At 60.8% G+C, this 14,421-nt stretch overlaps 1 protein-coding gene across 1 annotated transcript; it reads right to left on the bottom strand.

Annotated features, from left to right (window-relative positions):
- Positions 1 to 329: 329 nt before the first annotated feature.
- Positions 330 to 6,436, bottom strand: LOC119110612 (POU domain, class 6, transcription factor 1-like). Its single transcript, XM_037234500.1, has 6 exons — positions 6,357 to 6,436; positions 5,909 to 6,030; positions 5,271 to 5,329; positions 4,660 to 4,749; positions 3,945 to 4,081; positions 330 to 512 (listed from the first exon to the last, which is right to left on the bottom strand). The coding sequence occupies exons 2-6, from the start codon at positions 5,996 to 5,998 to the stop codon at positions 331 to 333; spliced, it is 558 nt and encodes a 185-aa protein (XP_037090395.1). The 5' UTR covers positions 5,999 to 6,030; positions 6,357 to 6,436; the 3' UTR covers position 330.
- Positions 6,437 to 14,421: the final 7,985 nt, after the last annotated feature.

Raw genomic sequence — 14,421 nt, 5'->3', positions numbered from 1 at the left:
CCGTACTGTGTGCGAGCGTGCTTATCTCCTAACCGTGCCGCGTGGGAGGAGCTCGTCACCCAGACGACTAAACGGAGCGCGCGGGCCGTTACGACGCGTAACGACGCCACGTGGGCGAGCGAACGACAGTCCCATAATGCTAGTTGCCCGAAGGCCAACGGTAGGCCCCCGACCACGCGAGTGGCGCCTCTGAATACATCGACCGCTGACGCGCGTACGCCCCGGTAGAGCAGCGCCCTGCGCCGCGCCGCGCCGCGCGAGGCCGGGCGGCGACCGCGATCGCGACCGGCACCGCCGCCGCCGCTGCCGGGCGCGGCGGCCGGCCGGCGGCTAGACGGCCTTCATCGGCGGCTTCTGCGCCACGGTGAGGTAGCCGCCGCCGGGCGCCGGCGGCGCCGGCTTGGCCATCAAGCGCACCGTGTTCTTCAGCGCCTGGCGTTTGTTGCAGAACCAGATGCGCACCACCTCGCGTTCGTAGCCGAGTCGGCCGGCCAGCTGGGTGATCTCCTGACCTGAAACCAGCGGAGAGCGGTGTCAGCACGCCCCCTGCCGACGGACCAGTCTCAGTAAACGGCCGGGAAAGCCAGAACTGATCGTCGCGGAAAAACTGACGGCTTGCTACACGACGCCCCGCTGATTGGGTGACGTCCTTCTGTCACACGGACACATGTATGTAGTGCGTGTCGTGCGCATGCAATGGCCACTTATCGTGCCTAACACCTAGAATACGCGACCGACTTTGCCACTTGGTATAGTAACCCGGTCGATAGTTCATCAGGTCCTGGGCATAAAACATGCAAAACCACACCCGCTTACCCAAGGCGGCATTTCCGCGCTGAAAAATGCATCGTTATGCGAACGTAGCCCCATCGCCTCGGCAAATCGAAGACCAGTTACATCCGCACGGCTAACCCGGCCACGACGATCGATGGCGGAAATCAGCCCACTTCGCGAAGAGCTGCCGATAAAAGTCAACGAACACCATGGACCGATGCTGAGGAAGGGCTCGACGGCCGGCACCGTCGCCCAGCGAGCACGCTCGCCACAGCGCCTCGCATGCAAACACAGTTGGTGTTCCGCGGTCCTTCTCACGAATGCTCACGAGGAGCACGCGGTTTTGGTGCTGGCTGTAAGTGCTTGAGACGCTGTTTTGAATACGGCTGTAACCGTACTTGAATTCAGCGCATTCATGAGTTCAGGACATTTCTCGCTGGTGATCAGACATATTCCACGATCAGACACTGTTAAGTGTTTGGAAGAACCCTGCACGTGTGATGACTCAAAATATTTCCTGACGGTTCACACCAGTTGTCTAAAAGAGCCTTGCATGCAAAGGGATGACTTAACATATTTCTGGTGCTAACAAGCAAATTGTCTCCCAGACGGTTGCTGCACTATGGGACAATAACCTTCAGCCGCGCTGTGCACTTCCGTTCCCACCGGACTCAGCCCTGGTGCGTCACCGTTCACGGCATGCTGCGGCGTCACCGTCCCGTACCATTCTACAGTTTGTTTGGCATCCCTCCCGCTGACCCTCGCTGTCCGGTGGCAGCAGTGGGGTCAGGAGCGGGTTCTGCGGATCAGGTCAGGATGTGGTGACCCCGTCCGTCGCCCGGAGGCTGGCTGTCCGGTGACAGCGGTGGGGTCAGGAGCGGGTCCTGCGGGCCAGGTCAGGATGTGGTGACCCCGTCCGTCGCCCGGAGGCTGGCCGTCCGGTGACAGCAGTGGGGTCAGGAGCGGGTGCTGCGGGTCAGGTCAGGATGCGGTGACCCCGTCCGTCCCAGGACGCTGGCTCAGGCCGCCCGGTAATGACGGCAGCCATCGCGGCCCGACGAGCCCGGCGCCAGATCGGGCGGAGATAGCGTCTAGCGAAGACCTGCCCGGCTCGGACGAGAGCAAAAACACGACCTGCGAGGACCAGGCTAGCCGCGGCTCTGAAGTGTGACTTGAAGCATTCCCAGACATGCTCCAAACGCACCTCCTCCCGGGGGGAGAGAGATGGGGATCACCGAGGCGCACATGGCTGATGCAGTGATGCGCCCTTGAAACGCAATCAATAACTTACAATAACACTGAAGAGTCGGCGCTGGGGGACAGGCTGCGGCGTTCGGGGGAGGGGCTCCGGGGTGGATCCAGCACCAGGCTAACCATTGACGAGGGCCGTGAAATCTAACAGCTGAGTGACCCGCTCGCGCCAGGGCTGGGGGGGTCTTTCGGGGTCGTCTTTTGCGACACTGGGGAGCCAAAGCCTTGGGGCGGCATCGCAAAATGACACGCGACACCGGCTCCGGAGTAGAAGGGCACTGAGGAAGCAGGAACATCACATGCCCGGGATCGTGGCGCTTCGGAAATGAGGAGTCTCGGCTCCCTCCGTGACGGAAGCACGTGCAAAGCACGTGACAGGCAGGCCAGATGATGGGCTGTTGGCCAAAACACTTGGGCCTATCACCCGCTGTCACAATTTTCAATATATATATATATATATATATATATATATATATATATATATATATATATATATGGAATGCTGGCGCAGCCGCTTAACCCAATGTCGCACACGCCCACAGAATCAGCACTTACGACGGCGGTTAGACCGACGGGATTGTCACCAGCTCTGCAATGAACTGAGCACGGCTCGGCCGCGGCCAAACCGGATCGAGCCCGGTTTTCTAACAGAAACGTTCGTCCGCATCGGGAGCAGTGAAAGGGCGCGACATTCTGGACAGGTGGCGCGCTTCTGGGGAGATCGCTGGGAGACGAACGCGCCGCCCAGTTTGTGACACACGCCACCGCTGGCATGGAGCGACATCTGTCGACAAACCTAAGCATTGCAGGAGAGGCCTGGGGCGTCACATTGGCTTCGGTGACGGTAGGGCCCGGGAAGTAGGAAGCACCGGCGCGTTGCTTAGCTAACAGATCTTGGCGAATGCTGTCAACACGTTCTCACGCGAGAAGTGTCCTTGGGCGGAGCGCTTGTAAAGTAATTTATAGTTCTTAAAGAAACCGTCACATGTTTGTCTTCCTAGAAGTCTTGATGTCGCGTCTTCCTTGTCCTCCTTGCCAGCAGACACGCGCACCCGATAAAAACCTGGGTGAAGCGCCATCTATTCTAGGGGAACTGGCCAACACCTGCCCGCATATCGAACCCGCGAGAGGGGGGGGGGGGGAGGCGTTGAAACGCACGTGTTTACCACCCTCCGGTGCGACGATTAGGTAGGGCTTTGTATCTGAGGCGACCCTGCGTAGGACGGATGATCGCGCTGATGAAAACTCGCCGTTATGCATGGCGGGGGGGGGGGGGCTACTAAGGAGAGGGAGGGTGTGTTGCAGGTTGCAAGGTGCGAGAATCAGGTAGCATAAACGGTCAGACTCTACGGGTATTTAGGCCCCAAGCCTATGAGACCACGGCCCGTCATCGTCGTTGGAGCTGTACGATATATTCAGCTAGCTGCTGAAACTATATCGCGTCGCATGCCTCTCACCCTAGCAAGAAGGGCGGGCACCGCGGGGAATCGAGTCCTGTACCTCTGGTTTTCCAGACGCGCAGCAGTGAACGCGGCCGCGTTAACCACTACACTCCCGGCACCCCGATGTGGAGGTTCGACCTCCATTAGTCACTGTCCTTGCTACCTCACCAAGTCGCAAAGGTTTTGCAGCACGCCGCCGTATTTCATCGATTACCCCAGCCCGGGCGCTCCAACCTCCGCCGGTCCGACACCACCGATCTAACACGAGCATAAGCGTGCTGGCGGGGTACAGGGGCAAACTGCGTCCGGTTCGGGGTATCGTCGGCATCTGAACACCTCCCGCCAACCGTGCCGCCGGTACCGCTGAGGCACCAGACGTCCAATTACCCTCCCGTCGCAGGCGGGTCGCAGCCAGCTCAACCGCGCGACACCGCTACGCCGGAGCGCCCTCCGCAGCCGCGTCAACCGTCCACCTACCGGACGGGTGCGTGTTACGCTCGAAGTGCGCGTTGAGGGCCTCCAGAGCCTGCGGCGTGAACGAGGTGCGCCGCTTGCGCTTCTTGGAGGGCTCCGTGCCGCAGAAGTCCACCAGGTTCTGCGCGCCCAGCTTGTGCCTGCCGACAGCAGCCGTCTGGTCAAGGGGCCGGCTGCGCACGTCCGGCTGCGCACGCCCGGTCTGAGGCTGCCGACGGGAGCCGGTCAGTGCGCGGCACGCCGCCGAGCCCGGCTCCCTCTGTCGGGCGTCTCGAGTAGGACGATCCCGCGCTGAGCACGTCGTCATACGCCGGCTCTGCTGGGGCCGGGCACCGCGCGCGGCTCTGCGGGGGCCTGCGCGAGGTCCGCACGTCCCGGCGGTGTGCATTAGCGGGGCTTCAGTGGATCGGACGTTCATCGAGGTGAAAATGCCGTAACGCATTAGAGACATAAACAAACGCGATCAAACAAAACTGCACGCCCTCCTCCTCCGCACCAAAGGCTGCCCATGGTTTACAATCACGTCACGCCCCTTTCGCTGTCTGCCGTACAAACATGTCACAGAGTCGAACAGCGTGATTCCTGCGCCCGGCGAATGCATGTGTCCCAAAACACGACCAGGCGTGGCTCAAGAAAGCGAGGGACATCGATGCAGCAGTGCAGTGGCACACAAAAGCATGGAGCTGCTCTTGCGACGCGACAGTCGGCATTACATTACCTGTACCTTTCTTCAGCCTCCCGCATCCACTTCTCGAGGATGGGCTTGATCTTCTGCGCGCTCTTGGGCGTGATGTCCAGCTTCTCGAACCTGCCGGCAGTGCACGGCACGTCGTATCACCAGACATCTCACTTCTTACAAGTAAATCCAGCGGATGCTCTTTTGTGCACGTATATACAGACCTCAATGCCTTGTAGCGGCCACTGATGGAACCAACACGCCCCATGCCGCGCCCCAGAACGTGGGCGATCCTCTACCTCGGCTGCTCTCAGCCCAGGGTTCGGGGGCTGGAAGCAGTGAGGCAAGCGTTCCTATCAGTGAGCAGCGAAAGCTGGCGGGTTGACTGATGCCGATCATCAGCATGCGATGCGCGGTGGCGTCAGTGAATGCCAAGGTTGCAGCGGATGAATTTCGGCCCAGACGTATTCGCCCGCAGGAGCCCGAATCCGGTTATTATTCGTCGTCCACAGGCCTTCGGACCAAGACTGCGGTCTCGGTCCGAAGGCCTGAAGCTCTGGTTCTGTATGTAGCCACACCCTCCCGAGCGTGCCTATCCGAGCCAAACGCGACCTCGCTCCCACCTGCAGGTGCCGTGCCCACCCATCTCTCACCTGCAGATGGCCGACTGGCTGTAGGCCGGGCCCATGCTGACGCTCAGCGCCTGCCCCACCTGCCGGCGACGGACGGACGCGGCTGTGAGACGCACGTCGGCGACGGCAGGACGCGCAGGAGTGGCCCTCCGGACGGCCCAGCCAGCGTACAGGCCGCGCAACAGTCAGGACATGATCCACTCCTCACACCCAACTGGCGCCGTCATGCCATGCGGCGGCTCAGGGCTCAAGGTCCGGGAGTGTACAGCGTTGGAAGGCCGGGAAGCACACAGCGCGCCGTCACAAACTGCGGCGGCAGCATATGAGAAAGCTTGACTGAAAGCTTGACTGGTGCTCTTAGCATTCCCTGCGAGCCGATCCGCCTTCGGTGCACAACGCCCGGTGCCAGAGGAATAAACTTATAGTCCAAGATCTCACCGCCTCAGCACGGTGCCGAATATATCCGCCGCCGTACTTAAGCCGAGGAGGAGGCCGACACGCCCGTTACTGTTCGGCCGATACTGAGGCAGGACTGAAACCTCTCACGGAAGGTGGTGAGAAGAGGGAAGAGGGTGGGTCCGCGTGCCTTCGCCAGGCTCGTGCCGCAGCAGCGGGCCGACGAGGACGCCGATCCTGCCGGAAAGCAGCGTTCGTCTCACCTGCGTCTGCGTCAGGCCCAGACTGAGGCGGCGCATCTTGAAGGCGCGCGCGAACTCCTTGACCTCCTCGAGGTCGATGCCGTCCACCATGTTGGCCGTCACCTGGTTGATGGTCGGCTGGTCTGTGGGCGCCGGCCGGCCAGTCAGAGCGGCGATGTGCCACGCTCGCGATCCGACGGATCACCCCTCGCCCCCGACGCTTCACAGCACCACGCGACCGCCCCCCCCCCCCCCCCCCCCCACCGGCCATCACAATGACGTTCAGCAAACACATGGCCGGACGAGGCGCAGGGCTGGCGAGTCCGTTCAGCGGGCTAGAGGTGCCACCTAGCGGACGGCGAATGAACTTTACGCTGCGAGGGGTTCCAATAAACCGCTCGCCCCACGAGCTCACCGCTGCCCACCGACTCGACTCCGTCACCGGCAGCGGCGGCGACAGGACACTCACTGCCGGCGTCGAGGAAGGGGTCCTGCCAGTCGGCGACGTCCGGCGGGCTGTCGTCGGCCGGCCGCGGCGGCGCCGGCGGCAGCGGCGGCGGCGGGCAGTACTGCGGCGCCGCCGCGTGCACGGCCAGCGACGGCGGCGAACTGGCGCCGCTGGTGACGGCCGTCGCCTGTCGGCGCGCATCGGCACTGTCACACGCCGCCACCGAGGGAGACGATCACGGCAGCCACCAGCCTACGGACGGCGCTACAGACGGGCTAACATCCTGACCGGGATAACACAGGGAAGGATGCTGATTATTTCTACTGCCTTGCACTTTATCAAACTAGCGTACTTCCTGATCTCAGAACATTACGACGACTCTTTTACATAAACGAGATAGGATAGCCAAACACGCCTATGAACTGAAAGAGGGCAAAGAGGGAAAGAGGGCAAAGAGGGCAAAGAGGGCAGGGCAAAGAGGGCAAAGAGGGCAGGGCAAAGAGGGCAGGAACTGCATGGAAATCGCATATTAGAGGCCACTTCTTCCCGCCTGCAGCCATCAGTGTGCATTTCACTTAGATTACATGCCCAAAAAACACAACCAAAGCCAGCAATAAGCCGTCGCAGTTAACGCAGCCTCGGAATGAGTGAACATTCCCACCAGCAGACTGACAGCGCGGGCAGACCCCATCGCAGTGCACCACCGGTGCGCGGCACGGCAGCAGACGCCAGCCGAAAACAGCCGCTCGCCGTCCTCGGGGGCGGCGCCGACGCACGCACACACCGCACACGCAGGCCCCGGCGACCGCGGCCGTCTGCCCCGCTCCCTCCACTTACGAGCGTGAGGGGCGCGGCCGCGGGCGCCGCCAGGCCGTGCAGGGCGGCCAGGCCGGGCACGGCCGGCGCCGGCGGCGCCACCAGCGCCTGCAGGTTGGCGGCCGTGGCGGCGAACACCTGGCCGCCGCTGAGGCAGAGCTGTGCCAGCCCGCCCGACGCCACCTGGCTCACCGGGATGGTGATGATGGGCTGCATGGTCACGCCTGCCGGACATGGGCGCCGAGGGCGCGGCGTCAGCGGGGCGGAGCGGCTCGGCGACGCCACACGACACCGAATACGGGAGTTGGCTACGGCATTGTTGGTCCATGCCGTCCTTACGTCAGCTTAGTCAGACAGCGTCCTCCGCGAAGAAAGTACAGCAGCAAACAACCGACGAACAAGCAGCAAACAACCCACGAACAAACGGCAAACAACTCACAACAAACAGCAAATAACTCGCCAACAAACAGCAAACAGCTGCCGAACAAACAGCAAACAGCTCACGAACATACATCAAATACACGTCACCCGAAGCGTGTCACGCCGCATTCCGCGCAAATGCACACCACCGCCATTTGTACCAGTGGTGTGCAACTTGGCACCGACGTGCTTCCCACGTTAACGCACCCAGTTCCAAAACAAACCAAGCGACGACGTGGTCATGGCGTTACATATGCGTAGGTACCTGGTCTTGTTTTCGTACGGTGTGCGGGTGAATGACACGCGTACGTGCGACCTGATCATTTACAAACATTTTTGAACATGAAAATTAAAGACCACGACGTTACGGGACCGTCGAAAACACACCCAGCTTTAATTCAAGGCTGGGAGCACTCTCTGACGATGCCCGCCATCAAGGCAACCGCTGGCCAACAGTGACAACTGCCGACAGATGTAAACGTAGGGGAAGCCAAGCCATCTCTAGATTACGAGCACAAGCCGCCAAGGATGCCATCACGCAACGTCGGCATATGCTGCAATTCGGTTCCCACGTGGAGCTGTGCTAACGATTAGTACCTTGGTGGCCTGCATGAAGTTTGGTTCCACGGCACGATGGGGACGGCATGAACTGCAGTTTAGCTGAAGTGAGACGCACTGTACCGTGGCCACCTTGGGAAGTGATGACGTGCTGACTTAGTACCATTCATGGTAACGCAGCCGTCTTAAGTACCGCCGCTATGACAGCGCACCATGCCCGTCACGTTCGTCAGGGCACGGCACGCCGTCTGAGGACGACACGGCACGTGCGCCGCTTACCGTGCGAGGTGGGTATGATGAGCTGGGCGCCCTGGATGCCCTGCGCCAGCTGACCACCGGCCAGGATCAGCTGCGGCACGGCGGCCACCGCCTGCGGCAGCAGCTGCGGCGGCGGTGGCTGCACCACGGCTCCCGCCGCTGTCGGGACGCGGGCCGCGCGAGCACGGCGGTCAGCGGAGCGGCCACCAGGGACAGCCGGCACTGACTGGTGGCTACGGAGTGCCACCAAGGACATCAGCCACTGCACACCCGGAGTATCTCCGCCACCGGCCACTAGGAACTCTACCATTCGGCGCTCGCTGGGGGCGCCACCGTTCCCTGTCACAAAGGGCCCGCCACTCGCCACGACAGAGCCCGGTGGCGTGTCTCAATAACGCTCCCACAGTCCGGTCGGCCGCCCGTTTTGGAAGGTACAGACAATGTTTGACAGCATCTCCACAGAGGGGCCCGGCGGCACGACGTCCTGGGGACGGGTCCAGCAGCGCGTCTGCCCGCCTGCGCGGACGGTGCGCCTGTGCTAAGGGGGTTGACTGACCCATCTGTCCGGCGGTGGCCGCCTGCAGGCCGGCCAGCTGCGCCTGGATCGTCATCAGCTGCTGCAGCTCGTGCAGCGACATGCCCACACCGGCCGGTCTGGCGGGCTCCGGCGGCCCTGGTGGGGGTCAGAGATATGGGGGTCAGATATCACGGTGTGACGATCACGGGGTCACGATCACGGGGTCATGATCACGGGATCACAATCACGAGTCGCTATCACGAGGTCGCTATCACGGAATCACAGCCCCGGGATGGAAGACGGAGCCGGTCACAGCCGACTGTCCTGGGGAGAGGTACAGAGAGCCAACGCCAGCAGAAACGGAGGGGGCGTATCCTGCGACGCCCGGAGAAGGACGGATACGGGTCACACTGACGGGGCCCGTCCGATCCTGAGGCACTGCATGGGGACGGAGAGGGATGGCAAACAGGGGGTTCGTTCGTACTCTGTACATCCCCGAGGAAGCTTCGGAGTCGGTTCTGGCAGATTGGGTAGCACAAATGCGTGCTAAGTGCTCCCAAAGACAACACGGAATGAGTCAGGGAGGAAACGCCTGAGGAAAGACGCAGATGGATGGAAACGTCCGTGATTCAGAATATTCTTTCAGGACTGGTGTAAAATTTTCCACGGATGTGTTTGCCTACTAATGTGTGCGCTAAGCATACCTAGCTTATACGCAAGTATACGTTGATGAGATTCATGCCCAGGCGATGAGCATGTATGTGATATTTACCCGGCAAACAGGTGAACAAAAAGGGTCATTTGTTAAAACCTCTGACCACGTGACACGTGACACTATTTTCGTTTGCATGCACGGTTTCTTCCTCAGAGCATCTCATCTTACACGTCTATGGACACCGGGGTTCGCGTAATGATGCGTGTTCCCCCTGATGACTTTAATATCCAAAGTACACGTGACCATCCACAAGCACTGTTTCACCAAGTCGAACGTACCTGGCTGCAGCCTCCCGACAGCCCAGCGCACTCGGTTCCCGGCACATGGACAGCATGCGCACGTGCCTAATCAGCAGCACACAGGGTTTGCACGCGCGCCTGGAGGCGTCTCACCGCCCCCTGACGCCCCCCCCCCCCCTCCCCCGGGGCCCGTCACCAAGCGTGCCGGACCCGTCCGCCGCTGACCTGGATCGGCGGCCGGCCGGGCCGCCTCCTCGCCGGCGGCGGCCGCCTCCTCCTTGCAGCTGGGCACCGCCGGGGACAGACCCTGCCGGCAGGGCCAGAGGCGGCGGTGAGGACCGCCCAACACCAACCATACCAAAGTCCAGAGGTCAGGTCCCGTTTGCCTTCGCCCCAGGCAAATCCCCGGTACTCAGCTGTAACGTCCGCTCACGTGCGTCCCCGACAAGCCACGTAAGCGCCGCGCCCGGCAGCCAGCTGCATTGACACCCCCGCCGCCATGATGGAATACGAGGGCGGGAAGGCCCGGTCACTAGACAGACAACAGCGCAACATATCATGCGGACAATGGCTTCATTCATCAGCCGAGCTGCCAGTTGTGCCAGCTGGCCTGCGGTACCGCGCGAAACGTGACCGTGCCGGCGGCAGTACACCAGGTCACCACCCCACCCCCCGCCAGTCAGCAGCGCTCGGCCCCCACCGGTTCGCAGCGGCCGCCAGGTGCTTTGACTCAGACGGAGATCGATGGTGCCAGCGACCGACGGTCACACGGAATGTCACCAGGGACGGCCGGAGGTCACACGGACTGTCACCAGAGACGGCTGGGGGTCACACGGACTGCCACCAGAGACGGCCGGAGGTCACACGGACTGTCACCAGAGCCGGCTGGAGGTCACACGGACTGTCACCAGAGACGGCCCGAGGTCACACGGACTGTCACCAGAGACGGCCAGAGGTCACACGGACTGTCACCAGAGACGGCCCGAGGTCACACGGACTGTCACCAGAGACGGCTGGAGGTCACACGGACTGTCACCAGAGACGGCCGGAGGTCACACGGACTGCCACCAGAGACGGCTGGGGGTCACACGGACTGCCACCAGAGACGGCCAGAGGTCACACAGGCTGTCACCGGAGACGGCCGGAGGTCACACGGGCTGTCACCAGAGACGGCCGGAGGTCACACGGGCTGTCACCGGAGACGGCCAGAGGTCACTCAGATCGTCACCAGAGACGGCCGGAGGTCACACAGATCGTCACCGGAGACGGCCGGAGGTCACTCAGATCGTCACCAGAGACGGCCGGAGGTCACACAGATCGTCACCAGAGACGGCCGGAGGTCACACAGATCGTCACCAGAGACGGCCGGAGGTCACACAGATCGTCACCAGAGACGGCCGGAGGTCACTCAGATCGTCACCAGAGACGGCCGGAGGTCACACAGATCGTCACCAGAGACGGCCGACGGTCACATGGATCGTCACCAAACACCATGTTAGCGGCAAATTCAGCGTTACCTAGTTCAAGCCAAATGCTAATTTGCCCGTTTACAGCCTGCTGGCCAAACAGCGCGAGTGATAACGCCGCCGTCTATGTTTACATCCTTTCACCGCTGGAGGCATAGCCACCAGCACTAGGCCCACCACAAGTAAGCAAACCACATCTTTGTCACTGCTAGCAGTGCATGCTTTCGTATCCGTACAGCAACCCGAAGTTTTCCATTATTTCGTAATGAATTAGACATCACTGGGTCAAAGCGCGCGTTTCATACCTAAAACGATGGCCAACCAAATCTTGTTTTCGAGTTACACATGTAAAACGTATAAACGTTCTCTCAACCCTCGTAACGTGGGGCATCTCTGACTTCTTGTCACGTGGGAGCGTCTCTGGTCCCTCGTCACATGGGAGCGTCCTGACATTGAATGACGCGTCCAATAATTGTAGTGAAGCTCATGAGCCGGGACGCTTTAGGCAAAATCACGTCATGACTGTGAATATCACTTCGCAAACCACAATCTGGTCATCTCGGCAAAAAACCATACCAAGTTGGACCATGCTTCCAAACCCAGTTAAAACCTGTTCACGTTGGACCGCTTCCACTTCGCTCAACGCCAACCATTACCCAGTCCATGCTGACGGGAGTCGACGACCGACTAAAACCCCACCGAGCGAGAGATATGTTATCAAGGAGACAGACGCGCTCAGGCGTAATTCCATCGCAGCTGACGCAGGCTCGGCAGGTTTCAGACGACTCATGCCTGTCGCGGGGCGGCGTCTCCGCCCGGTTGTGGGCCGGGCGGTGCGTACCTGCGGCTTCTGCAGGTCCAGTGGGTCCTCCTGGCCGTCCCGGTTCAGGTCGCAAAAGGCATCAGCCATGGCGCTCCTGCACAGCCGAGGCGTGTCAGACGGCTGGACAACCGAGCAAAACACACTCAGCCACCAGCCAGCAGCCCAGACACTGCAGGCGCTGCCTACGGTCGGCTGCAGTCGGACGCTGCGCATACAGACAAGCAAGCCGACCTAATTTGACCGATGGCGTTCATAAGAAAATCACGCATGAAAGCAGCCCATTAAGCTCATTCAGCGACGTCAAACATGGCACAATCGTGGCGCAACTGCACCAGTCACTACCAAACATCAATGGCCCGAGCCGATCCCACCACTGCGATGTTGCATCACTACACCGTCACTGTCAGCCACAGGCGCCGCTCTTACCCCTCCACAGCCCCTGGTTCCCCGCCTCCCGCCCACGCACACACCCGGACCGGGGACACACAGAGCGCGCCTCAGCGCACCACCACCAGCGCCCACGCGCGGCCACTCCCACGCACCCCATCCCGAGCCGCCGCGCCGACCTTCACCACCATCGTCGCGCCACAGCCGCCTCCGTGGCGCGGGGCCCGCGCGACCCTGAGCGCCGCCGCGCCGCCGCCGGACTGACCTGGGCGGTCGGCCTCCGGGAGGAGCGCGCCGCGCCGGCCGCGCCGGCCGTGCGCCGGACCGTCCGTCGAACACCGACGCCGCCGCCGCCGCCGCTCAGCCGCCGCCGCCGCTGCCGGCCGGAGAGAGACACGCTGATTAAAACGATGATTAGCAGGGGGACGCCACGCCGGCACAATGCGCGGATAATAAGGCGGCGCCTCATCTGCATACGGAGAGGCGGCGCACGTGACCGGAGGGACGCGGCGCCGACACCGCGGACGCCGGCGCCGGCCGGTGCTAGCACGGCGGTCCGGCCGCCCGCAAAGAGCCAGCGCCACGCCGCCGCTGACCTGACCCCCTGACGGTCAGGTCTACTCTGGTGCACGGCTTCCGGATGAGGGGACGTCTCGACGTAGCACCGGGTCGCCGTGGGTTCAAGCCTCGGCGAGGGCCATCGTGTTTCACCGACAAGCAGGGGGAGACGCTGTGCACATGACGTGCTTCTAATGTCAGAGTAGCGTTATCACATTGCTCTGAACGTTTTCGTGGCGGGGTGTGCGCCACAAGGCCTTTACACATCAAGGCGTGCTAGCCGCCAATCAACAATAATGGCATCAAGGACACCCGTCAAAACGTGTTACTCATTATTTGTCCACACAGCACCAGTGCCTTGTCTCTGAAATATGAGATGACATAACCCACCCATGACAGGAGTGTAAAACATCCCCTCCTATATATATATATATATATATATATATATATATATATATATATGTATATATATATATATATACATGTATATATATATATATATATATATATATATATATATATATATATATTCAACTGCGAAGCCGAAGTCGCAGTTGAATTCGTTCCCATCATGCACGGTGAAAATATGGAATATTAGGGTTCCATGACATATTCTTCACTCGCACGCGCGTGACCGCGGCAGCGGTCACGCGCGTGCGAGTGAAGATACGGATACGGCAAACCAATGTGCTTCAAAGGGCGCAATCCATTTGATGGACTAAGGAAACAAAAGCGAAACACGAAATCTTATCGCTAAAAAACAGATCCTTCTGTAATGGTTAAAACGAGTAAGAACACCCGGAGCATGTTTATAATGTTCAGCAATCCTACTTTGCTGAAAACGGGGCAATCTTGAGCTAAAAACGTCATTGTGGTAAAATATGACATCGTGGCACAGATAACACGAACTAGCTATCAGACCAGATAATAAGCGTATCAGGTGATAATTCACACATGGATACACGCCATATTCACACTAGGCTAGGCCCATTCGAGGCTGCGTGTCTGACAGGCCGCATACGGGGGGGGGGGGGGGGGGGGGGGGGGGGGGGGGGGGGGCCCGACGGGGGACGGACGGAGATGACAGTCTGACGTCCTGACAGGCCGGCCAGCACCCTGTCCCTGCCTCCTGCGTCCGCACCGCTGCCCGCCAGCTACACTTTCCACCGGCCACCGACTGCACCGTCTCACAACCCGCACAATGTGGCCCTGACTGGCTCGGCCACGGACCCACAAACCGCGCCACCGCACCGGCAACGGACCGCACCGTCTCAAGTCGACATAGCGCGCTCTGGTGCCGCTCCCAATTGCAACAATCGCAAACTTCGC

This window comes from Pollicipes pollicipes, unplaced genomic scaffold (genome assembly GCF_011947565.3).
Source record: "Pollicipes pollicipes isolate AB1234 unplaced genomic scaffold, Ppol_2.1 Scaffold_7231;HRSCAF=8579_pilon_pilon_pilon, whole genome shotgun sequence".
Taxonomy (NCBI): Eukaryota; Metazoa; Arthropoda; class Thecostraca; order Pollicipedomorpha; family Pollicipedidae; genus Pollicipes; species Pollicipes pollicipes.
This window is presented reverse-complemented; position numbering and strand designations above follow the sequence as displayed.

Coding starts and splice junctions, on each gene's coding strand:
- LOC119110612 (XM_037234500.1), bottom strand. CDS start 5,998: ATGGTGGACGGCATCGACCTCGAGGAGGTCAAGGAGTTCGCGCGCGCC. Junction 5,330..5,908: donor TGGGCCTGACGCAGACGCAG/GTGAGACGAACG, acceptor CGTCGCCGGCAG/GTGGGGCAGGCGCTGAGCGT. Junction 513..3,944: donor GCGTAACACGCACCCGTCCG/GTAGGTGGACGG, acceptor CGCTGGTTTCAG/GTCAGGAGATCACCCAGCTG.